This window comes from Amphimedon queenslandica, unplaced genomic scaffold (genome assembly GCF_000090795.2).
Source record: "Amphimedon queenslandica unplaced genomic scaffold, v1.1 AMPQUscaffold_13347, whole genome shotgun sequence".
Taxonomy (NCBI): domain Eukaryota; kingdom Metazoa; phylum Porifera; class Demospongiae; order Haplosclerida; family Niphatidae; genus Amphimedon; species Amphimedon queenslandica.
Genome location: NW_003546417.1, coordinates 69650 through 92067, shown reverse-complemented (window position 1 = coordinate 92067; position 22418 = coordinate 69650). Strand labels below are relative to the sequence as shown.

The 22418-nt window shown below is 38.3% G+C and overlaps 7 protein-coding genes across 8 annotated transcripts; 5 read left to right on the top strand and 2 right to left on the bottom strand.

Annotated features, from left to right (window-relative positions):
* The first annotated feature begins 2 nt into the window (after positions 1 to 2).
* Positions 3 to 1236, top strand: LOC105313180 (probable E3 ubiquitin-protein ligase RNF217). Its single transcript, XM_011406382.2, has one exon. The coding sequence runs from the start codon at positions 20 to 22 to the stop codon at positions 1145 to 1147; it is 1128 nt and encodes a 375-aa protein (XP_011404684.1). The 5' UTR covers positions 3 to 19; the 3' UTR covers positions 1148 to 1236.
* Positions 1237 to 1385: 149 nt separating this feature from the next.
* Positions 1386 to 2600, top strand: LOC105313179 (probable E3 ubiquitin-protein ligase RNF217). The gene has a single exon (XM_011406381.2). The coding sequence runs from the start codon at positions 1401 to 1403 to the stop codon at positions 2586 to 2588; it is 1188 nt and encodes a 395-aa protein (XP_011404683.1). The 5' UTR covers positions 1386 to 1400; the 3' UTR covers positions 2589 to 2600.
* Positions 2601 to 3326: 726 nt separating this feature from the next.
* LOC105313178 (probable E3 ubiquitin-protein ligase RNF217) lies at positions 3327 to 4927 on the top strand. Its single transcript, XM_011406380.2, has one exon. The coding sequence runs from the start codon at positions 3367 to 3369 to the stop codon at positions 4747 to 4749; it is 1383 nt and encodes a 460-aa protein (XP_011404682.1). The 5' UTR covers positions 3327 to 3366; the 3' UTR covers positions 4750 to 4927.
* Positions 4864 to 10578, bottom strand: LOC105313177 (splicing regulatory glutamine/lysine-rich protein 1-like). Of its 2 annotated transcripts, none has more exons than XM_019997946.1 (12): positions 10425 to 10578; positions 10235 to 10351; positions 10135 to 10189; positions 7795 to 7954; positions 7628 to 7747; positions 7405 to 7520; positions 7073 to 7149; positions 6893 to 6967; positions 6341 to 6527; positions 5698 to 5831; positions 5550 to 5643; positions 4864 to 5454 (listed from the first exon to the last, which is right to left on the bottom strand). In XM_019997946.1, the coding sequence occupies exons 1-12, from the start codon at positions 10536 to 10538 to the stop codon at positions 5048 to 5050; spliced, it is 1656 nt and encodes a 551-aa protein (XP_019853505.1). In that variant the 5' UTR covers positions 10539 to 10578; the 3' UTR covers positions 4864 to 5047. The 2 variants fall into 2 exon arrangements, with proteins under 2 accessions (XP_019853505.1, XP_019853506.1); XM_019997947.1 differs by having other exon boundaries at positions 4864 to 5451.
* A 17-nt stretch (positions 10579 to 10595) lies between these two features.
* On the top strand, positions 10596 to 12304 carry LOC109582890 (uncharacterized). Its single transcript, XM_019997948.1, has 7 exons — positions 10596 to 10771; positions 10820 to 10957; positions 11369 to 11449; positions 11513 to 11782; positions 11879 to 11920; positions 11972 to 12044; positions 12101 to 12304. Exons 1-7 carry the CDS (start codon positions 10667 to 10669, stop codon positions 12250 to 12252), a joined length of 861 nt encoding a protein of 286 aa, XP_019853507.1. The 5' UTR covers positions 10596 to 10666; the 3' UTR covers positions 12253 to 12304.
* A 290-nt stretch (positions 12305 to 12594) lies between these two features.
* LOC109582886 (uncharacterized) lies at positions 12595 to 18587 on the top strand. The gene is made up of 2 exons (XM_019997934.1): positions 12595 to 17899; positions 18332 to 18587. Exons 1-2 carry the CDS (start codon positions 12629 to 12631, stop codon positions 18374 to 18376), a joined length of 5316 nt encoding a protein of 1771 aa, XP_019853493.1. The 5' UTR covers positions 12595 to 12628; the 3' UTR covers positions 18377 to 18587.
* LOC100639993 (glutaminase kidney isoform, mitochondrial-like) lies at positions 18474 to 22416 on the bottom strand. Its single transcript, XM_003387399.3, has 14 exons — positions 22150 to 22416; positions 21989 to 22089; positions 21598 to 21727; positions 21342 to 21421; positions 21195 to 21291; positions 21080 to 21146; positions 20885 to 20976; positions 20735 to 20799; positions 20278 to 20344; positions 20116 to 20166; positions 19736 to 19825; positions 19336 to 19422; positions 18957 to 19088; positions 18474 to 18647 (listed from the first exon to the last, which is right to left on the bottom strand). Exons 1-14 carry the CDS (start codon positions 22351 to 22353, stop codon positions 18582 to 18584), a joined length of 1329 nt encoding a protein of 442 aa, XP_003387447.1. The 5' UTR covers positions 22354 to 22416; the 3' UTR covers positions 18474 to 18581.
* Between the last annotated feature and the right edge of the window lie 2 nt (positions 22417 to 22418).

Sequence of the window (22418 nt, the reverse complement as noted above, 5' to 3'; positions counted from 1 at the left end):
GTAGCTCTTTCTTGCTGCTATGGCAGTTGCAGTAAGTTCTCAGACTCTAGAGGTTGCTGATGTTCCACTGAAAAAGGCCTCGCAGAGTGATCAAGACGACTCAGAAGAACAATGGTCCCTGGAAAATAAGGAACTTGATACCAGTGAACCCACAACTATGGAGACCACAACAGCAACCCCCACTCCTCCTCCACTGCCTAAAGAGAATACCATGCTAGCATTACCAGGCTCAGGTCTCACTAATGATGAGTTTATTTCAGGATTTCATCAAAATTTCAATTGTCAGGACTATGATTATCCTGTCCAGTGTCCGATCTGTTTATGCGACAAGGAATTCCTCAGAGAACTCCCTTGCTGTGAGTTTGAAATATGTAGAACTTGCATCCGTTGGATTATTGCAACTAATATTGATGAGGGTCGTTCTTTTATGCCTTGCCCAAATTTGGATTGCAACAAAGGACTTCCAAGAGATTTCATCCAGGAATATTTTGGAAAAAAGGACAGTGAGATGAAAGCAAAGTACGAGAGATTCCGTGTCAATCAGGAGAATGACCCCACAAAGAAGACATGTCCAAATTGCTGTTTCATAACAGAGCGAGACGATCTTCCGGAGTACAAATTAAAACCACCAACACCAGAGGATTATAACATAACATGTGAAAAATGCTCCTTTCAATGGTGCTTTAGCTGTTACTCTCCGTGGCACAAGGACCTTTCATGCAAAGAGTATCATCAAGGTGATGAGCTGTTTCGTATATGGACTGATGATCGACCATCTAATTGTCAGCAGTGTCCACAATGCAAGGTATTCATTCAGATTTCTGAAGGATTTTGTAATACCATTATATGCAGCCAGTGCAACACACCTTTCTGCTACCTGTGTGGAGAAAAATTTGACAATTTCCCAAATATTGGAGATCATTACCAAAAGCTACCTCCTAATGGTTGTCCATTTAACATGATTCCTGAGATATCAGCAAAAGGATGTAGGTATTACTTTGCGAAAGCAACTTCCTTGACTGGTTACCAAATCCTGTTCGTTGGACTTTGTGCTATAATTGCTGTTGTAGCAATAGTGTTGCTGTCTATTGATGGATTGGTAAAGCTGTACAAAAAAATTAAAGAATTATTTGAAATGATTGAATGATTTAGTGTACCTGACATCTTTTACTATCTGTATATATATAATTATATTTTATTACATCTATATTGCTGATATAAACAAATTCATTTTAAACCACACAAGTGTTAATGAATATTATAATTACACCCACGACATCCACTGTACTATTTATATAGGTGATGTCATTTCTAAAAATAGAAATTGGTGAGTCTATATAAAGGCTCAATTGGCTTTCATTATGCTTATAACATTATAATTTAATTATTTACAAGCTACTATGGCAGCTGTAGTGTATCCTCAGACTTTGGAGGTTGCTGAAGCTGTTCCAGATAAAGTTTTACAATTAGATGAATACAATCATGATCATAGTCATGACAGGGACTCAGGGCAATGGTCACTGGATAATGATGACCCCAAAGACAGTCCAGGGCTGGAGACAGTTGTGATATCAAGAATCCCCACTCCCCCTCCACCTCCTCCACTACCCCAAGTCAATACTGTGTTATTACTACCGGGCTCAGGCCTCACTCATGAAGACTTTATTACAGAATTTCAAGATCCTATTGGCCTGGACTATGATAGCAATGATGTGGCAACATGTGATTGTATGCAGTGCCCAATCTGTTTATGCAAAAAGTCCCATCCACCGAAAATGCCTTGCTGTCAATTTGAAGTATGCAAGGCTTGTGTCCGCCAGATTATTGCAACTAACATTGGAGAGGGTCGTTCTTTCATGCCTTGCCCTAATTCAGACTGCAACAAAGCACTCACAAGAGACTTCATCCTACAATATGCCACTGACTCTGAGACGAAAGCAAAATATGAGCAATTCCGTGTCAACCAGGAGAACGACCCGACAAAGAAGACGTGTCCCAACTGCTGTCTTATAACAGAGCGAAACGACCTTCCAGAATATAAATTAAAACCACCGACACCAGAGGATTATAACATAACGTGCGACAAATGTTCCTTTCAATGGTGTTTCAGTTGTCACTCTCCGTGGCATGAGGGTATCTCATGCAAGGCGTATCATCAAGGAGACCAGCAGTTTCATAAGTGGACACGAGATAGGATGGCTGGGTTCACTCCCAATTGTCAAAAGTGTCCAAAGTGCAAAGTATTCATTCAGAGGTCAACAGGATGCGATTCCATGATTTGTAATCAATGTCACACGAACTTCTGTTACAAGTGTGGAGGAAAATTTAAATCTGTTATATTTCTTGGAGACCATTATCAAAGGCTAGCTCCCTATGGCTGTTCGTACAACTACTTGCCCGAGAGGCCGGCCGGAAGACGCTTCATAAGAGGAGGATATATATTTGTGAAAGCAGCTGCTTTGACTGGTTACCCAATCCTGTTCGTTGGAGCTTGTACTATAATAATAGTAGCAGGGGCAGTGATACTCCCAGTGGTTGGCACTGTCAAGCTATGCAAAGGAATCAAACGTTACATCAGAAGAAGATGAGAAACTTGTATAGTGTTATTTTAGTATTTGTGGCCAATGGTGTATCATTATTATCATTATTATCATCATTGTTTTAAGCTGTATTTTATCTTTTAAAAAAATACTCAATTGTAAATCATATATTATGAATTTATGATGAGTAGCTAATAGAGCAATATTAAGCTAGGATTATAGTATATACTGTGACGCCATTATGTTTAACGCAACATAAGACCAATCCTAGTTTGGTCTTATTGCTGCATGCAATCACAGGTAAAGCCGCGTACATTGTAAACCTAGCTTTGGTTACATACCTATAGCAATTTCAACAAATACTAGCAAGTTTAATGTACATAAGATTGATATCATTATTTGTCTACTTACATAAGCATAATGACAATAAAAATATAGATACTAGTAGTATAGATGAATATTATATATGTACTCTTGATATCAGCATATCATATTAATGTACTATTTAGATAGACTACTAGTAGCATATCAACATGTTCCTGCATGAGGTTACAGGTATAGTTCAAGAGTTACTATTAATAGATTTGTTGTCTGACTCAGTGAACCTATCATGTTTTCATATTTGGATATGCTATCAGGGCTATGTGTACACAAATGACGTTTTAAAAGGAAATTATTATAATAACAGCTATGAATAATGGAATACGTCATAGTAAACTTACTATTTTTATATCTCTTCTAAAAATAGAATTTCCTTCATATAAAAAGGAAACAGCTGAGAGCTTGAAGGTTATCAGTAAAGTAAATTCAAAGACACATCAACATAATGGCCTTAGTAGTTGTAGCTCAAGTAGAGTTGGAGCCAGCTTCTCCGCTGGAGAAGGGGCTAAAAGGAGAGGTGGCTTCAGACAGAGACTCTGGCCACTGGTCTGAAATTGCTAGCTGCCTACCGTTCGATGGACTCACTGACGACGAGCTAACATCAGAGTGTGGCAACGCTAGTAGCAGCAGCAGCAGGAACAGCAACTCTCGCCGCTCGTCCATTAAAGAAGACGAAGAGACAGAAGTAGCAGCCGGGGTGATACCTCCAGCACCTCCAATTCCAGACAAATGGACCAAAATCATTGAGGATCTAAGATCAGAAAGCCCCGAGACAGTTAGAGGCCTGCCTTTATCTGCACACGAACAGGCTTACCTCGGTCTCAGTCTCTACGACAGCATGCCATCTCTCCACGATCCGCTAGGATTAGGGCATCGTACTCGGGAATTAGGTGAGCCCGAGATAAAGGAAGACAATATCTGCATAGTGTGCTTTGATCCAGAGATAATCATATCCGAGGAAGAGTGGACGGAGTGGGATTGGAACCCTCAGATCATCCGGGTCTCCTCTCACAAGAAGCTCCCCTGCTGCAAGAGGCTGGTATGCAAGGACTGCATACAAACTCTGGTCAAATCAAGCGTCGACGAAGGCAGAATATCTATCACTTGCCCTCACCCTGAATGTGGGAAGCCGTTCAACAAGGACTACATACTAGAGCACTCTGACCCTGACACCAAAGAAAAGTTTTACCGTTTCGTCGTAGACATTGAAAACGACGGAAAGAAGAAGACGTGCCCTAATTGCTGCGAGATAACAGAGCACAGTCTACCAAGAAGAGCCAAGGAGGCCGACCTCAAAATAAAATGCATCAGTTGCAATCACGAGTGGTGCTTTAAATGCCACGCACCATGGCATAAGGACATTACTTGTAAAAAATTTCAAAAAGGCAACAAGCAGTTTAAGCAGTGGACCAAAGGACGTAGCTCCCGTGGCGTAGCAAACTGCCAGAAATGTCCAACTTGTTTTGTGTATATCCAACGCTCCTCGGGCTGTAACCACATGACATGCAATCGCTGTGAGACTGAGTTCTGCTATTACTGTGGAGACAGGTACCTGGAACTGGGTATCATAGATCACGACTCTGCCCTCAACGTATGGGGATGCCCCAATAATTATCATCCCAATGATCCCGTTTTAAGGAAACTTGTCAGAGGCGGGTATCTTGGAGCAAAGATATCCTACCTTGCTGGAATGCCGATACTTTTCGTGGGGGCATGTGCTCTTCTGGTGATTGGTGGAGCAATAGTTTTACCGATTTATGGAGCATTCAAGCTATATAATCTCATAAAATTCAAGAGAGAGGCAAACAGAAGAAAGAGGAGACACTAAAAACTTTAAAAACTTCTCGTGTGATTGACTTCTTTCCTCCTCTTCCTCTCTTTATCACTTATCCTTGTCTGTAATTTGTGTATTAGTGCTGCATGTGTATGTATCTATTCATGATTCAAATTTGCTAAAAAATTATCTTTATTTAACATTAACTATTCATCATTGAGGCACTCCTCCATTCAAGCCATGGTAGGATATACACAAATACCTGTACATGTACATGTACATACATATTTTTAGTAAGTATAGAACAGAGGATTATATTACACATGTACTACGATTAAAAATCATTGTGTCCTTATGTTTTATGTTTATGTTTATGTTTATGAGAAGAGCTTTTGTGCTCACTTTTGGACTTGCCGTGATGCTTACTCTTTTCTCTCTCCTTTGATCTTGATCTTGATCTGTGTGAGTGCTCTCTGTGACGTGATCTTGATCTCTTCTCACGTGATCTTGACCTCTTCTCGCGTGATTTTGATCTCCTCTCATGTGATCTTGATCTGTGACGTGATCTTGATCTCCTCTCACGTGACCTTGACTGCTTCCTCCTTTTTCTGTCTCGTGATCTTGATCTATTATTTCTATTCCTACCACGGGATCTAGATCTCTCCCTCTCGTGTGATCTGTATTGAGAGCTGATCCTACGTTGTCTGCTCCTTGAATAGGGAGATCTCCTATCCTCACTTTGAATGTCTTTATCATCTTCTAAGGAGATAGGGCAGAGAGATCAAGGAAGAGGGAGAGGAGAGAGAGGGAGGGTGGGGTGGTAAAGAAAGGTTATAATAAATGGGATGACTCACCTTTCTCATTTTTATTCTTATTACCAACTCCATGAGCCTCTTCCCATAATTCTCTCAATTCTTCAGTCCTGGCTGCAATAATTTCATGAAAAACCTACAAAAATAAAAGAACTTATGAATACATTAAAAGCTTGAAAAAAGCACTCACTTGCTTGATGGGTTTCTGAGTGATGTGAACGTTCTTTGCCCTGTAAGAGGCACGTCTTCTTTTGACATCTCTCATCTCCTTAATCTGAGCCAAGTGACTCTTTCCTTCTTCGTCTCTCCTCCCTCTTGATTGAGCTATCAATTACATACATGTCATGTACATACATGTACATTGTACAACATAGTAACATCATGTGCCCTCTTGATACAAGGAGCCTTTATATAACGGACACTTTGGGACAAGAAAGCTACAGAGGTGTCCTTCATGTGGAGGTTATTTTATACAGTAAGGAATGCCATTGGTATACTAGACTAAGTGTCTGTTATTTTTTATACAGACTGTACTTATAATCTGCAGTCAATCATGAATGACTGATAACAGCTAAAGGAAACCAGCTGAAGGAAATGGGCAATCCCCAGGGGAATGGATAGTAATTATAACAATAATGAGATGGCTGTTACCACACACAGCTTGCCAGGTCACAACTTAAATACAAACAAATACATAAAATGAAAATCAGTAACTTTATAAACATTCACATGCTATCAATACATGCAGAGGTGTACATGTACATGTATAACAAGTGTACATAACGGAAATTAATTGGTAGCTACATCAATGAGCAGTGTACATGTACATGTACCTAAAAGAATTTTAGCATCGTCACGAAATAAATCAGAGTCCTGAAGATAATCTTTAGAGTCTCCCACGAGTTCCTTCCCCAACTCGACCACATAATCATACAAGACACGTTTCTCTTCTGCTGAAGACAGGACAGAGCTCATTGGTAGAGGGAGGGATGGAAGAGTAGAGACTTCACTGGCTAGCATCTACAAATAAGTACATGTATTAATTAAAACAATAAATTGACAGTTATTGATAGTACAATGAAACCTGCTATTGTGGACACTCTAAAATAAGGACACCTCTATAATCAGGACAGGTAGTATCAGTCCCAATACTATATAAATGTGTATTAATGAACCTCTGAAATAAGGACACCTCTATAATAAGGACAGTTTTATTTGGTCCCAAGGTGTCCGGAATAGACAGGTTTGACTGTAATATTGTGTGCATCATTCTTTTTTCTTCCTCCCTCCCTCCTTCCCTCTCTCTCTCTCTCTCTCTCTCCCCCTAGCTCTCTCTCTCTCCCCCCCTCTCTCTCTCTCTCTTTTCTCTGCCCATCTCTTGTTACTTTAATTTGTGAGACTAGGCTTGTCACAGGCTTGCCATCTTCAGTTTGTAGTGGTAATAAATCTTCTACTGTTTTCTGATATAGAAAGGGAAAAAAAAGGATGAAAGAAAAATTAAGGTAGAAGCTCAAGAAAATGACAAAAATCCAGATATCTTTAAGTATGTTTTTGATTCAACATACATCAGCAATGTTATGTTCCTGTTGAACTTTCAATATAGAAAGGAACTTCCATAATGAGAGTACAAAACTGCGACTAACTAAATAAAAAAAAACAATAACAAAAACATCAAGTTATACATCCTTTAGGAAAGTGCGAAAAAGCAACTCTATCAAACTAAGTGGGCTACAATGTCGAGTAATAATATTATGCTACAAAATTCCACCCTCCTAATAATTCAATGTTAATTACTTTCTGATTTAAATCAAAAATTGACTGAAGCTGATTGAGCAAGCTAACTGGAAGGACCAGCTAAAGTTTCGTCATTTTTATAGAGTTCAATCCATTTCCTTACCTCCAAACAGATATGGAGTTAATCTTCCAACCAATTGATCAGGAGTGAGGTTTGGCGTCAAGTTAAATTGATACATTACAGTGTCCACAATATGCAAATCACCACTCATCTCATGCCTGGCAATCAAATTAATCAATTAATAAATAATTAATAAAAAATTAATTAATTCTACTTTAACAATTAATCTTTTACTTTAATCAATAATTAACCGATTTGTTTTTACTTGTATGAGTGATATTCCGGGATGTTTCTAAAGAGCCACGCCTTGAGGGGAACAGGATGTATCCCCGTGGGGACCAACTGACAAAAAACACGAGGGATTGACGTCCATGACTTTATGTACCTAATAATAGGTACTGTGGTGGGTATGACAAGTGGGTGTGGTCTCACCTTATTAATAGAATCGGGTCGTTTGATTCTAATATTTCTTTTTTGCTCTCTCCGCCTTCGAGGGAGGAGAATTTATTGTGAGTAGCATGTGGTGGGATGAGGCTGCTCTCCTTTCTCTTGTTGAGGATAAACTGCTGAACTGCTTCAGAGATGGAAGAATCTAAAGGATTATAATTTATGATAATAATAGAATAATTAGGTTTTATGCAAGATACTAAAAAGTGCTCATAACTCTAGAATTTGAGCTTGGAATCGGCTCAAACTTTCTACACAGCATAAGGATATCAATATACATCAGAAAATGTAATAAAAATTTGGAGTAATTTCGAAGCCATTTTTGAAAAAACCATGGGCTATAATCCATGCTTTTTTCTAGTTTTGAAAAAGTGCTCATAACTCCAGAATTTGAGCTCGAAATCGCCTCAAACTTTCTACACAGCATAAGTACATCAATATGTATCAGAAAATGTAATAAAAATTTGGGGTGATTTCGGAGCCATTTTTTGGAAAAAACCATGGGCTATAGTCCATGCTTTTTTTTCAAAATTTGCTAGTTTAAAAAAGTGCTCATAACTCCAGAATTTGAGCTCGGAATCTGCTCAAACTTTCTACACAGCATAAGTACATCAATATGTATCAGGAAAAGTAATAAAAATTTGGGGTAATTTCGGAGCCATTTTTCAGAAAAAACCATGGGCTATAGTCCATGCTTTTTTTCAAAATTTGCTACTTTTTAAATAGTGCTCATAACTCCAGAATTTTGAGCTCGGAATCTGCTCAAACTTTTTACACAGCATAAGTACATCAATATGCATCAGAAAATGTAATAAAAATTTGGGGTGATTTCGGAGCCGTTTTTTGGAAAAAACCATGGGCTATAGTCCATGCTTTTTTTCAAAATTTGCTACTTTTTAAATAGTGCTCATAACTCCAGAATTTTGAGCTCGGAATCTGCTCAAACTTTTTACACAGCATAAGTACATCAATATGCATCAGAAAATGTAATAAAAATTTGGGGTGATTTCGGAGCCGTTTTTTGGAAAAAACCATGGGCTATAGTCCATGCTTTTTTTCAAAATTTGCTAGTTTTAAAAAAGTGCTCATAACTCCAGAATTTGAGCTCGGAATCTGCTCAAACTTTTTACAGAGCATAAGTACATCAATATGTATCAGGAAAAGTAATAAAAATTTGGGGTAATTTCGGAGCCATTTTTCGGAAAAAACCATGGGCTATAGTCCATGCTTTTTAAAAAAATTTGCTAGTTTTAAAATAGTGCTCATAACTCCAGAATTTGAGCTCGGAATCGGCTCAAACTTTCTACACAGCATAAGTACATCAATATGTATCAGAAAATGTAATAAAAATTTGGGGTGATTTCGGAGCCATTTTTTGGAAAAAACCATGGGCTATAGTCCATGCTTTTTTTAAAAATTTGCTAGTTTTAAAAAAGTGCTCATAACTCCAGAATTTGAGCTCGGAATCGGCTCAAACTTTCTACACAGCATAAGTACATCAATATGTATTAGAAAATGTAATAAAAATTTTTGGTGATTTCGGAGCTGTTTTTCGGAAAAAACCATGGGCTATAGTCCATGCTTTTTTAAAAAATTTGCTAGTTTTAAAATAGTGCTCATAACTCCAGAATTTGAGCTCGGAATCGGCTCAAACTTTCTACACAGCATAAGTACATCAATATGTATTAGAAAATGTAATAAAAATTTTCGGTGATTTCAGAGCTGTTTTTCGGAAAAAACCATGGGCTATAGTCCATGCTTTTTTTCAAAACTTGCTAGTTTTTAAAAAGTGCTCATAACTCCAGAATTTGAGCTCGGAATCTGCTCAAACTTTCTACACAGCATAAGTACATCAATATGTATCAGAAAATGTAATAAAAATTTGGTGTGATTTCGGAGCCGTTTTTCGGAAAAAACCATGGGCTATAGTCTATGCTTTTTTTCAAAATTTGCTAGTTTTTAAAAGTGGTAATAACTTCAGAATTTGAGCTCGGAATCGGCTCAAACTTTCTACACGGCATAAGTACATCAATATGTATCAGAAAATGTAATAAAAGTTTGGTGTGATTTCAGAGCTGTTTTTCGAAAAAAAACCATGGGCTATAATAGTCCATGCTTTTTTTTCAAAATTTGCTAGTTTCTAAAAAGTGCTCATAACTCCAGAATTTGAGCTCGGAATCGGCTCAAACTTTCCACACAGCTTAAGTACATCAATAAGTTTATAGTACTCGTATACCAAGTTGCTGTAATACACCTGTAATAATGTGGTGAGGCCATACACTTTCGTAAAACCAAAGTACTATTACAATTATAATGAATTATTACCTATAATCACTGGCTCATTATTTGGATCAGAAAAATCCAATTGATCGAGAAATATCTAAAAAAATAATTACATATATTATTAATTAATTTTTAACTTCACCTGTATTTCGTTGGGTTTCATCCCTAAAGCATTGTATGGACACCTCTTTAGGTGGGCATCACGTGACTCTTCAGGTACATAATGGTGATGATTGTATGTACACGGCACAAGCTTTGGCTAAGAATGATTAAAAATAATTTTAAATCTGACATTTATAATAATAATAATACTAATATTAATAATAATATACCATTGTTTCGTTTAATTTTTCCTTTTTCAGACCAACATAGCTCATTATTTCATCTATTTCTTGTCTTTTCTCCTTTATAAAGAGAGAGAGTTTCTCCAGATCCATGGCTGCCATGACAGTCTTCGCAAAAATAATTTTAAAATAATGTTACTTTCGCGTAGCTTTTTCGGATACCACCGTAAAACATCGCACACTGCTTCGAAGATTAATTATAACATATCGCTCTCGACGCTGGAACAAGTATGCTTGAGACTCATACCACAGAGCAGTCATTACAAAAAATGGGAAAGAAAAAATGGAACGAGAAAATTATCTATGCCCTTTATATAATCTCTACTCTAATCATAGTAAGTATTTTGATTTATTTGCTTGAAATGATTAATTTTTTATTGCAGCTTGTAACTATTGAAAGAATGGTCATTGATGTTTTTGGTGAAATGTGGTTCACAATGATCATAAATGCTCTTACAGGAATCTCTTCAATGCTTTGCATACTGGGACTTTACTTTCGTAAGAAAACTGCAGTCATTGTGGTAAGTGGAAACATTGACAGTTGATATCTAATAATGAATGAATGAAAGTATTACTATGCTACAATGTTGTATGATGATTTGTTGTACAAGTACAAGTTTGGAGCCTATCTTGAATGGTTCCATTGAATAGTAGGCATCTAGCACTAATGTTACCTGTGTACACTATAAGGCTATGCACTGACTCTTTATTGGCTACTTATTAATTTTGTCATAATGTGGGCTGCTGCATTTGGTGCAAGACTACACATGTGATCAGTGATAGACACAATATTTCAACAAATGCATTATAGCTTAAATTACTAATGAGATTAAGCTTTGACTTTCGACACTGTATGACACCACATTTTGTGTACTAATGTAGCATCAATATTGCCACAACACACACCTTAAATTATCCATTATTTATTGCAGTATATCCTTCTTGCTTTCATCACACTTGGAATTAACATCACCGTCATGCTGATGTATAACAATGTCGGTCTATTGAAAGGAGTAAGTGATTACTTCGATTATGCAAACACTAAAAATAACAATGATCAATAACTCTTTGAGTAGACTGAGCAGTATCTTTCACTTCCAATGAGAGGCGAAAGCTGGTGGAATAATCATGGTTTCTTTTGCTATCAAGTTTGCAATAGTGGCTCATCATCACAAAATAATAACAACAACAACAACAATGACAATAATAATAATAATAACATGGAAGGTAGTGGAGATACACTCTTGCTGACTGATGGCACACTCTTGAGTGCAGGAGAGGATCCAACAACTATTTATGGATCAGGAGATCCAGTTTCAACACAGGCTTGCTTCATAACTTATGCAGTAAGTGATCTACATATAATACTATAAGTACAAATAGACATATTCATGAGTCATAAATTGACTAAGTTATTATTGTTGCTTGGAATTCCTTTTTAGGTAATAGAGACAACACATTCAGCAGCTAATGCTTTCTTAATAGTGAGTAACATGTTTTTGTGCATTAAATCCAATGTTATCATTCCTGTTCAGTTGCTTACAGTTTTTCTTGCAATGTTGATGCTATGTACTGTAAAGAAAGCAGAAGGGAATGAGCTTGAGTCGCGTAAGAGCTAAACTAATAATAAAACAAATTTTCATTTTCATTATTTCAAACTGCAGTTCGCTGCATGAATGTGGGCCGATATGGAGGAGAGGCTGTACGAAATCACGAGCCACAATCAGGAAGGAGGCGTCAGTCGTATTACAAGCTCTCTGATTCATTTGACACTATTGGGACTGTAAGAGGAGGGAGTTCATCATCCTCCATGTAGTAATCGTTGTCTTGTTTTAATTTTCCCGACCATAAAATTTAATTTTAATTGATATAATAATTTTGAAAAATTTACTCGCTGCAATCATGCATGCAAAAGATTATGAAGATGCAAATTGGTATAGACAATAACTCGACTGCATGCACACAATCACGAACAGTGCAAAGCATATTGTATTTTAGGTGGAGCTCATTTAGGAAAAGGTGCAAACAAAAGTGTCACAATAGAATTTATTGTTTCAACAAGAAGCCTCAGAATCCTAAAATACTTCAAGCTCGATTAAAGCTTTTAAAAACATGATAATGTAGCTAGCCAAGAGGATATTAATATTTATTAGTGTTTGTAGAAGAGGGCAGGGCTCGAGGAGACGAGGACAATGGATACCACAGATATGGACCAGGTGAACGGTCTGCCAAGCAGACAAGGAGTGCCAGTAAACAACCCAGACGATGGACTGTACGGCCATGATGGAGATGGAGACGGTGACGGTGACGATGGGGTCGCTGATACAATCCCAGTAAGAGTGGATGAGAGGGAAGAGAGAAGAGAGCCTAGAGAGGAGGTTGTTGTTGTTGGTGATGATGTAGCCGACGATGATGATGATGATACAGAGAGAGATGGAGTGCACCCTGTTCGGTCTCACACGACATTCGAGCGTCTCATTCAGCTAGTTCAAGACCCAGGGACCCAAGAATCAGACGTGCTACAAATATTACGATCCAATCCTGAGCTTACGGCAACATTGTGCTCTCACTCACACAACCTGATCATTGCAGGACTTCGGGACTCAGTACAAAATAAACCGTGGGCTTTGGTGAGTCAGCATATCAACTCTCTTGTGAATCAACCAATTGAAATCAATGAGTGCTTCAAGCTGATACGAGAGCTTGAGATCTCACTGATTTCTGGCAGCAATGATGGATGTGAAGACCAATTGAAATACATTGCACCTCTCCTTAGGAATGCACCTCCTAATAATACTGCTCTAAACATGCCCATACACAACGGGGAAACATTATTGCACCTTGCAACTCGCTACTTAGTTCATGAACTGATTTTGTCTCTTATCGATTGCGGCGCATCTCCAACAATACCTATAAGTGGTACAAATACAAGTAGGAACACCTCCCTACACATTGCCAGCCTTGTGTGCGACATGCTTACTGTGAGTCGCTTTATCTCAGCAGCAGATAACGAGGCTGAATGTAGTAGAGTCAACAATAAAGGGGAAACTGCTCTTCATTGCTTAATAAAGGCAAAGGAGCCCGATGAAATAAGCGATCTACCTCAAGAATTATTATTAAAATTCGATCCTTCAATACAGTCAGAGGAAGGCGACACAGTGCTACATTTAGCAATGAGGAAAGATCAGCATCACTTACTTAGTAAGTTGTTGATGCACCCGAAAGCACCGGAGTCTGTGCTTTTGTTGAATAATGAAAATGAATGCGTATTGGATTTGTTAGTTGAAGAGTGTCTCTCGAGTGGTAAGGATTACCTCACTTGTCTCGGGCTCCTTTTTGAAAGAGAAGCCACTCACTCATGGCAGCCGGTCAATCGACATTTAATGGAGATAAAACGAAACCTCCTATCACCTAAAGAAAGCAATGAATCATTACTAGTAGTACTATTGAAGCATCCATTTATACTGCAGAGTGCATTTGACAATAATGAGAATTCCATATTTGAGATTCTAATGACTCGGTTTCTTGACAGTCCCACACTCTCTGTTGCCTTAGTCCTACTCCTTCTCTTCCGTCATCAAGGAAGTAATTATTATTTTGAAGGAAAGCAAGGAATAATTCATATTTTATGGGCAGCACTAGAAGATGATAACTTCATTCTTTTCAAGACGTTGCTTCAGCATCATCTTTGTCTCCTCACAACTACTCTGGATGATTTTGATAATACTCTCCTTCACTTCTCAGTTGCAAAGAAAGGGATCCCCGAAGGTTGTCTCTCTTTTTTGTTCTCTCACCCTCTCGCTGACCCTAATTTTCAAAACAGGGAAGGAAACACAGCTCTCCACGTAGCCTGTGACTTGGGTAACGCTCTGGCTGCTTCAATAATGGCCACAAACAAGGACTTAAATCTAAACTTACGCAATAACAACAATAAAACTGCTCTCATGCTAATGCTGGAGAGATGCAAGAGGCTCAGCGACTTTACAATTCCAAGTGAAATGATTTGTGTGTTTCCCTCGCTGATCAGAGAAGGTGACAACATGCTACATGTGGCATCTCGAATGACATACGAACATGATTTTGCACTCGATATTTTAACACCTAGTGAAGACCTGGTCCTTAAGCAAGCGTATCAGGAACAAAACTCCAAAGGGGAAACACCATTGTACATAGCATTAGAGACTTGCATGTTCAAAAAAGCTGAGATATTACTGGAAAGCTATAATCCACATCGTAGAACACTACTGCATCAAGTCTGCTTGTACCCTTCGCTATTTCCTTCTTGTCTCTCACTCCTAGAGGATCCTAAGTATAGAGGAGCAATTCGGGCACTAGACAAGAATGGTGACACTTCCTTACACGTGGCCATGAAGCACAATTTCCTTAAAGCACAGGAGCACTTGATTAATCTTGATCGTGGTCTTGTCACAATTAAAAATAAAGCGGGACAGACTCCTCTTCACCTTGCCTGTCACTCGAGAAACTTAAATGCCGTCGACATTATACTGAGTCACTGCCCGCCTGACATTGTTGGTGCCTGTGACGAGGACAATTGGCTCCCACTTCACTGCGCCTGTCAAATTGGAGACGAGAACCTTGTGAAGACTCTACTTGAAAAAGATGCAAATCCGGTTGTCTCTCTAAGAACGGAAAACATAGACGGAGACACGCCCTTTCACCTCCTTTGCACTGTGAGTGCCGATCTCGTTGACTTCATCCTAACTCGTTTTGAGGATCTCCGTGGCATGCTAGAGGCAAAAGACAGAGCCGGTAACACACCGTTTCACCTTGTCCTGAAACTAGGGAGCAGCAAGGAAGTCTCAAAGGCAATGGAGTCCCTTTTAAAATACAGAGATACGGTCCCCATGACGCCCAATAGAGCTGGTTGTACTGTTTTTCACGATAGCCTCAAGGAGACTTTTGACGACCCGTTCAAGATTATGCTAAGGAGATGTCCCAATCAACTCAAGTGTAGTGAAATAGCTGAGCTCTGTCGCTATGCAATGCAGTTTGAGCCACCTCGACTGGTAAAGCTACACTGTTTACTTGCGTATCACGAGAAGGATCATGCTGATGGATCAAAATGTGAGTCACTCAATATCGGGAAAACAGAGAGGAGTGGTCTCATTCATTCCGTGATAGCTATAAACGAGCCTGACCTCACTAGAAATCTTGTTGAGAAATTCCATGTTGATCCATTGTCAAAAGACAGAGAGGGCAACACTTCTCTTCACATAGCTTGCAGATACGGTGGCATCGAAGTTGCTAAGTATCTTCTCTCTCATTGGAGCTTTGATCTCAAAGAGGCCAATGCCCATGGAGAGACTCCACTCTCACTGGCAACAAGTAATTTCTCCATGCTCTCACTTTTGAACAAATTCCAGAATCTCTCCCGTTTCAAGGAGCAGTACCCTATGGACTCATTTTGTAAGGTCTTTGTCACGGGTCACTCTGGAGCCGGGAAAACAACTTTCATTGAAGTTTTTAAGAGTTTTTTGGGCTCAAAGGGAGCACTCACACGATTAATGAGAAGGTTTCAAACTGTTGCTCCAGTCCAGCCGTTCACAGCTGGTATAATACCCACGACAATCAGTGGAGAGGGAGTCGGGAACTTGGTCATTTACGACCTTGCAGGTCACTTTGAGTATCACTCTTCTCATTCTGCCATTTTAGAGCACCTCATTCTCTCCTCCTCTCCTCTGTTTGTCCTCCTCATCAACTTGTCAAAGTCAGTGGAAGAGGTCAAGCAACAGCTCCTGTATTGGCTCAATCTCCTCCAGAATCAGTCATATCAGCTACCACAGCCTTCACCAGTCATCATTATTGGCAGTCACGAGGACGAGGCAAAAAATAAAACAGATAAGATAAAAATAATCAACAATTTTTTTGCATCAGAAGACTATCCATCTTTGCGTATAGCTCGTTTTGTTCCCATGGATTGTCGGGTTTTGTCCTCAAAGAGACTAACCGATCTACAGGATTGTTTCTCAACCACTTGCTCTGAGATAGTCTCTCTGGCTCCTAAAGTGAGCCTACTCTGTCATGGCCTCTACGACTACCTCACTACAAAAATTGAAGATGAAATCCTTGCACTGACTCTTGGCGATTTATCAAAACATCTCCTGGATAAAGAGGAAGAATTCCTACCGACTGATAGCTCTAGTCTAACTGAATTATCCTCCACACTCAGTGATAAAGGGCTCATACTCTTCTTAAAGAATCCGTCAGATTTAGACAAGAGCTGGATCGTGATCCAAAGAGAAGCACTCCTCTCACAGGTCAATGGGCTGGTTTTTGCTCCAGAAAACTTCACCGATCACCTCCCGCTTAATAACAGCACTGGGCTCATTCCCAAGTCATATCTCTCAACTGCTTTCCCTCAGTATGAGACAGACATGCTCATCGAGTTCCTTGTCCATTTTGAATTCTGCCACCTCTTCAATGAGAACAGCTTTGAAATACTCCGCGAGGCCGATACTCCTCCAGACAATCCCGAGAACCTTCTCCTCTTTTTTCCTGCTCTCATTAAGAATGAGCCTCCTAGCAAGTGCTGGCCACCGGAAGACTCAGCAAGCTCTCAATACAACTGGTTCAGTTGGATACTCCAATGCACCAATGAGACACAGCAGTTCTTCACATACAGGTTCATGCATGTACTCATTCTGAGACTTGCACTCTCTTTTGCTCTCCCTCCTGCTAATGAAGAAGGCTCCTCTCTCCCTGTACTAAGACGAAGGTGCTCAATATGGCGGAGTGGTCTCCGCTGGATGAGTGATGATGGTATGTGGGTAATGGTTCATTTCACTAATAATAACAAGACTCTACAGCTAGTAATGGCATCACCAATAGGCCAATGTTTATCAGTTGTTCGCTACAGGTCAAAAGTTATAGCAACAATTCTGAATGCAAAAGAAAAGTTCTGTAAAGGCCTTCAGTGCTACGATGTTTTTCAGAGTCCCCAATGGGCTCTGCTTCCTACAGGTGAGGAATTTAAACTCTCTCGCTCTAAAAGAGGAGTGTTTCGTTTAATTGAGATCAGCCAAAGGATCATTAACCAGAGGGATCCCGATGAGCCTTGCATCATCACTGATGTATCAGGAACCTGTAACATCTCAACTAAGGATCTGTTTTTGTTTGAAGTCTACAATGGATTCTCCACTTCAGTGCTACAGACCTTGTTTCAGCCTGCAAGCCAAGAGGATCTGGTCTCTGATGATTTTATACTAGAACTCACTGAAGCAATGAGATGCATACGTAGTGAGTATAATCCTTTGAAAATTGCTACTTCGATATTGGGTCTTCCTGAAAGGAGAGCGAATGAGTTTATCCGTCGAGATAATTCCGATTTTGATAACTGTGTGTCTGTATTGAAGCTCTGGATTAAAGACAGTGATGTGCCAAGTTACAGGAACTTACGAACATGTTTCGATGAACTGAGTGTATTTGCTGGTCGGAATCCACTCGTAAGTAATAATTGAGAGAGAGAAAGAGATAGAGAGGTAATGAGTGATACAGGGTTTCCAACAAAGCATGCCAAGTGAGCTAAAAAGCATGCTTTACAAGCTGACAAGCACTACAATAGTACATGTACATGGCTTTGGGCAACTTTAAAGATTCATTAAATTTTGATCGGAATCAACCCAAACTTGCTACACAACATAAGAATGTGTGAAAAAATGAAAAATTCTCTCCTAGTCATTTTTGACAAAATTTGGCCTAGAACCCTGTACTATAGTACAGGGACTTTAGCCTGATTTTAGAGTAATTTTAGAAATTCATTGAAAAGCATTATGCCTAAACCTGTTGGAAACCCTGGAGTAATACAAGCAAAACAAGTGAATAAAACTCTATGTAATAGTTTGCAGTAATTATTGATCCACTCTCAATTGTTATAGGATTTGGCAGCTATCAAAGACACATGTAGAGTTGAGAGTCGTTGAAGTTTCTTATAATTCCAGAGTCAGTATAGTTCACATCATTACCTTGTCCCCTCCCTATCCTGTTTACATTGTTTTTGTTGTTGTTATTATTATTATTATTATTATTATTATCATTATTATTATTATACATGTACAACAATATCATTTCATTTTGTGACAAATATAAAAATAATTATTGTTATTGCTATGATTATAATATCGACTGCTAAAATTTTTGATGCTGATGAAACTGAGAATGATAGAGATGAAAGTGAAAATCCTTTGACAACCTCTGAAAAAAAACCAAAAATTATACGCATAACTAACAAGTATTAAACTATACATGTACAGTACCGTATAGCGGGAAATTTTGGAGGGAATTGAATTTGGCGAATTCGTCGTTTTGATAGCCATTTGCCAAAATAAAATCCACCATTTCGAGCCATTATACACATGCTCAATGGCACGTGGCCACAAATTTGCCAAATTAAAATTCGCCAATCACCAAAATTTAGCAATTCGCCAAAATTTAGCAATTCGCCAAATTTTAGTCCCTCCAAAATTTCCCACTATACGGTATGTACAGTAGTACATCACTTACTCTGCAGAACTCTAGTCCTTTGACACTGTTGCCATTGTCATTGACCGGAGGACTGTATAAGCAGAGGCCCATTATGTGAGGGACCACGACCACAATGACTCCAGATACTCCACTCTTGGCTGGTAGACCAACCTAGAGAGAGTACAATGAAACAACATTTGCATCACTTTAAAGGCAATAACATTGATTTAAGACTTCATAAACATTTATTCTCAGAAGGATATACACACATTGGATCTTCGTAATAAGAGAGAGAAATAAAAGAATAGAAGGAAGGAGGAAATGAAATGGTAGAGAAAGAATTGAAGAAGAGAAAGGAGAGAGAGAGGGGGGGCATACATACAGAGTCTATACTACTCACAATTAACATGAGACTTACATTGAATGCAAATTCTCCTGAAAAGTCATACATACCACAGGAATGCATCAATGTCAGTGTGTGCCTGACTGAGGCCGGGGTCACTACCTGTGAACAAGAAACAAACACAGACTCACTAGCTACTCATTATTAGCGACAATAAGATTAATGAGAATCCTCTTTGTACTACAAGTACATATACACTCTATAGTAGTGGCAATGTTTATACTAGAGCCTATAAGTACACAGTATGTTGTTATTATTAAATGCATTAAGATAGAGAAGCTACTACAATGTATACATAAAAGAGAGAGTAAATAAAGGAAGAATAAGGCATTGTACAAGTACGTGTAGATACATGGTACTCTTGATGGTACAAATGCATTAGCAAGGGTGTTAATGATACAAGGAATAGGCTCACTTGTTTATTAGTGATTGGACAGACTCCTCCATTAGCAAGAGTGGCTGCCATTACTGCTCCTTTGTAGCAATCAATCTCAATAGAACAAAGCTATACATGTACAGTACAAGCAATACATGTAAACACAATAGTAACAATAATAGCTCTATTGGATTCATATAAGAATTAAGAGCTAAACAAAAAATGTTTGTGGTTTTCACACTAGTAATGTTTATTAACACATACATTGCCTTATGCTATTTAGGGAGTTTGATCCTCCAATTTTAATTACAATTTAGTGCAAGGATTATGAATCTAAAACTTAATGTAGAGTACATTATTTAGACCAGTAGTACAACAAGCTAAATAATTACATGTACAATGTACATGTAAAGACTCACTCGAGTGTATAGTTTTATTGTGTCATCTATTGAGGTATCAGAAGGCAAAGACTAGAGAATATTAATGAAGAGAGAGAGAGAGAAAAAAAGAAGGAGAGAGGACATGAAAAAAGGATCACATTCATGAGATACCAGACACATTAATGTGATGAATATGTATACCTTCTTTGATTTCATGTAATAAATCAATGCCATATTCTTATCACAGTGCTCCATCTCAGAATCACACCTACATGTACATAACAATAATACACATAATAAAATCTACATATAAATGTACATGTACATCTATTGTACTCAATTACTCATTACAGGCACATACATGTACATGTACACATCAGTGACATCACTTTGCTAAGTGAGCACAGATATCCATAGTGAGAGAGGAGGTGCAAGTACAGTTGTAAAAACTGTACATGTCAATATCCATACAAGTGTTTATTAGCTTCTAATCTTAAAAAGGGCTTGTTAATTATAGTGACATTTAACAACTACAAACTGCCACACTGTCAGGATTCTACTGGTATACAAATTCATGCGTGTAATCACAAATACTATCTATGATGTAATGTATGATCAATGAGCCAGGGCACATATTAGTGGATCTAGTCTGACTTACGTTATTGTATCAATTTTTATTGAACGAGGAGGCAAACCAGCAAGCTCATCAAATTTCCTTAACAACTGAATGAAGAGGGAGAGAAAGAAGGAACAAGAGTATCGAGAGAGAAAGAGTTAAATGATAAAAAAGTGACAAAATACAACTTACAAATCCCATTCTCTCATGGAGAGAGAGGCGAGGCTTTATAAGAGAAGACAGGACAAGTGCTCCAGAATTAATCATAGGATTATGAGGTTTACCTACATATACATGTACATGTATTATAATGACTATACATAATACATTTATACTATTAATTGAAACCTCATCACAGATGTACATGTACATAATACCCTCACTTACTTTTATTATTGAGTGCCATCCTATTAAAATGAGCTCCACTTGGCTCCATACCAATATACTGATGCACCTGTAGAATCATAATGAGCTCATTTATCATAAGTACTATTTAACATACCCTCTCTCTACCGATTTCATCACAACCAATGGCATAGTTGAAGCACTTTCCAGCAGATTGTATGGTAAAGGAAGTGGAGCTATCACCAACAGAATGCCTGATTGATGTTCAATTCAACATAATGTAGTATGTGAATGAGAATTGTACCTTTGTCCATCTACAGTACACAGTGATATCCCCCATAGAGAAGGATCAACAAGTGATAGCTCAGGAATATAGGAAGCATTCTAGTAGAGAGAGAGAGAGAGAGAGAGAGAGAGTGAGGGAAGAAGGGAAATGTGGTACAGTTATACAATGTACATTAGGACAGCTTCCTACCCAGCAATATTTTTAGTGAACAAGGTGTTAGATGTACATGTACATGTACAGTATAATCATTATTTCTAATTATTGTTATGCTAACTTTTCCTCCTTTAATTTCAGAGCACTCGTTATAAATGTTGTCTATTGTGCTTTTAACATAATCGAAATCCTCCACAACCAACTTTCCTTCTACAGCCCTCTGTAGGAAATCTGCATCATCTTGTACAGCACTTTAACATGGATAGGAAAAAGGAAGGAATGTCAGTGATTGTATAAACAAAACTAACAGTAGAGCCTCAAATTAATATAATGTACACAGGATAAAATAAACAATTAATGTGTAAAATGCTATAAAGAACTTTTATATTGTCAACAAATTTTGTGAAATTTTATATCCATGAAGTGTGCCCAGGTAAAGTGTATTACACAAACATTCATAGAATGTTGTTATGGTAGCAATCCCATTACAATTTATGATTTTCCCTACAAACCTGATGAATTCATTTATATGTAACTCCTCAACACCATTCATCTTGTGATACTTGAGTAGTCTTGGATCATTCTCAAGCTTGAGTCCTGTTTTGACAAGGTCCTATCATAATAATAATAGCATAAGAATAATACTGGATACAGGCTGCTAAATATCAAATACTTGTAAAAAGGGATCAATTTTCACTTTCGCTCCATCAAGAGAGTATCTTTCAGCCAGTACTCTAGCTTTGTCCTTATGATTGTTCTCAGTAACAGCAGTTCTGATCCCATCGGATGAGAGAAGGCGCGCCGAGTATAAAAGCCTGATTTTAGATATGCTACTAAAGAGATGGGAGACTGGCCCTTTTCTCAAAGAAGCGGCCATCAAGAGAGGTAAAGTCGAGGGCAAAGTGCCTCAAAGCGCAGTGAAATCATAGCCAAGAAGCCGCC

Bases quoted from the DNA above. Each gene is read 5' to 3' on its own strand.
- LOC105313180 (XM_011406382.2), top strand. From the start codon at position 20: ATGGCAGTTGCAGTAAGTTCTCAGACTCTAGAGGTTGCTGATGTTCCA.
- LOC105313179 (XM_011406381.2), top strand. From the start codon at position 1,401: ATGGCAGCTGTAGTGTATCCTCAGACTTTGGAGGTTGCTGAAGCTGTT.
- LOC105313178 (XM_011406380.2), top strand. From the start codon at position 3,367: ATGGCCTTAGTAGTTGTAGCTCAAGTAGAGTTGGAGCCAGCTTCTCCG.
- LOC105313177 (XM_019997946.1), bottom strand. From the start codon at position 10,538: ATGGCAGCCATGGATCTGGAGAAACTCTCTCTCTTTATAAAGGAGAAA. The intron at 5,832-6,340 runs GTACATGTACAT...TGTAATTGATAG, and splicing joins CGATGCTAAAATTCTTTTAG to CTCAATCAAGAGGGAGGAGA. The intron at 5,644-5,697 runs GTGAGTGCTTTT...TTATTTTTGTAG, and splicing joins CTCAGAAACCCATCAAGCAA to GTTTTTCATGAAATTATTGC.
- LOC109582890 (XM_019997948.1), top strand. From the start codon at position 10,667: ATGCTTGAGACTCATACCACAGAGCAGTCATTACAAAAAATGGGAAAG. The intron at 10,772-10,819 runs GTAAGTATTTTG...TTTTTATTGCAG, and splicing joins TAATCTCTACTCTAATCATA to CTTGTAACTATTGAAAGAAT. The intron at 10,958-11,368 runs GTAAGTGGAAAC...TATTTATTGCAG, and splicing joins AGAAAACTGCAGTCATTGTG to TATATCCTTCTTGCTTTCAT.
- LOC109582886 (XM_019997934.1), top strand. From the start codon at position 12,629: ATGGATACCACAGATATGGACCAGGTGAACGGTCTGCCAAGCAGACAA. The intron at 17,900-18,331 runs GTAAGTAATAAT...CAATTGTTATAG, and splicing joins TTGCTGGTCGGAATCCACTC to GATTTGGCAGCTATCAAAGA.
- LOC100639993 (XM_003387399.3), bottom strand. From the start codon at position 22,353: ATGGCCGCTTCTTTGAGAAAAGGGCCAGTCTCCCATCTCTTTAGTAGC. The intron at 21,422-21,597 runs GTTAGCATAACA...TCTCTCTACTAG, and splicing joins CTGAAATTAAAGGAGGAAAA to AATGCTTCCTATATTCCTGA. The intron at 21,292-21,341 runs GTACAATTCTCA...AACATCAATCAG, and splicing joins TGTACTGTAGATGGACAAAG to GCATTCTGTTGGTGATAGCT.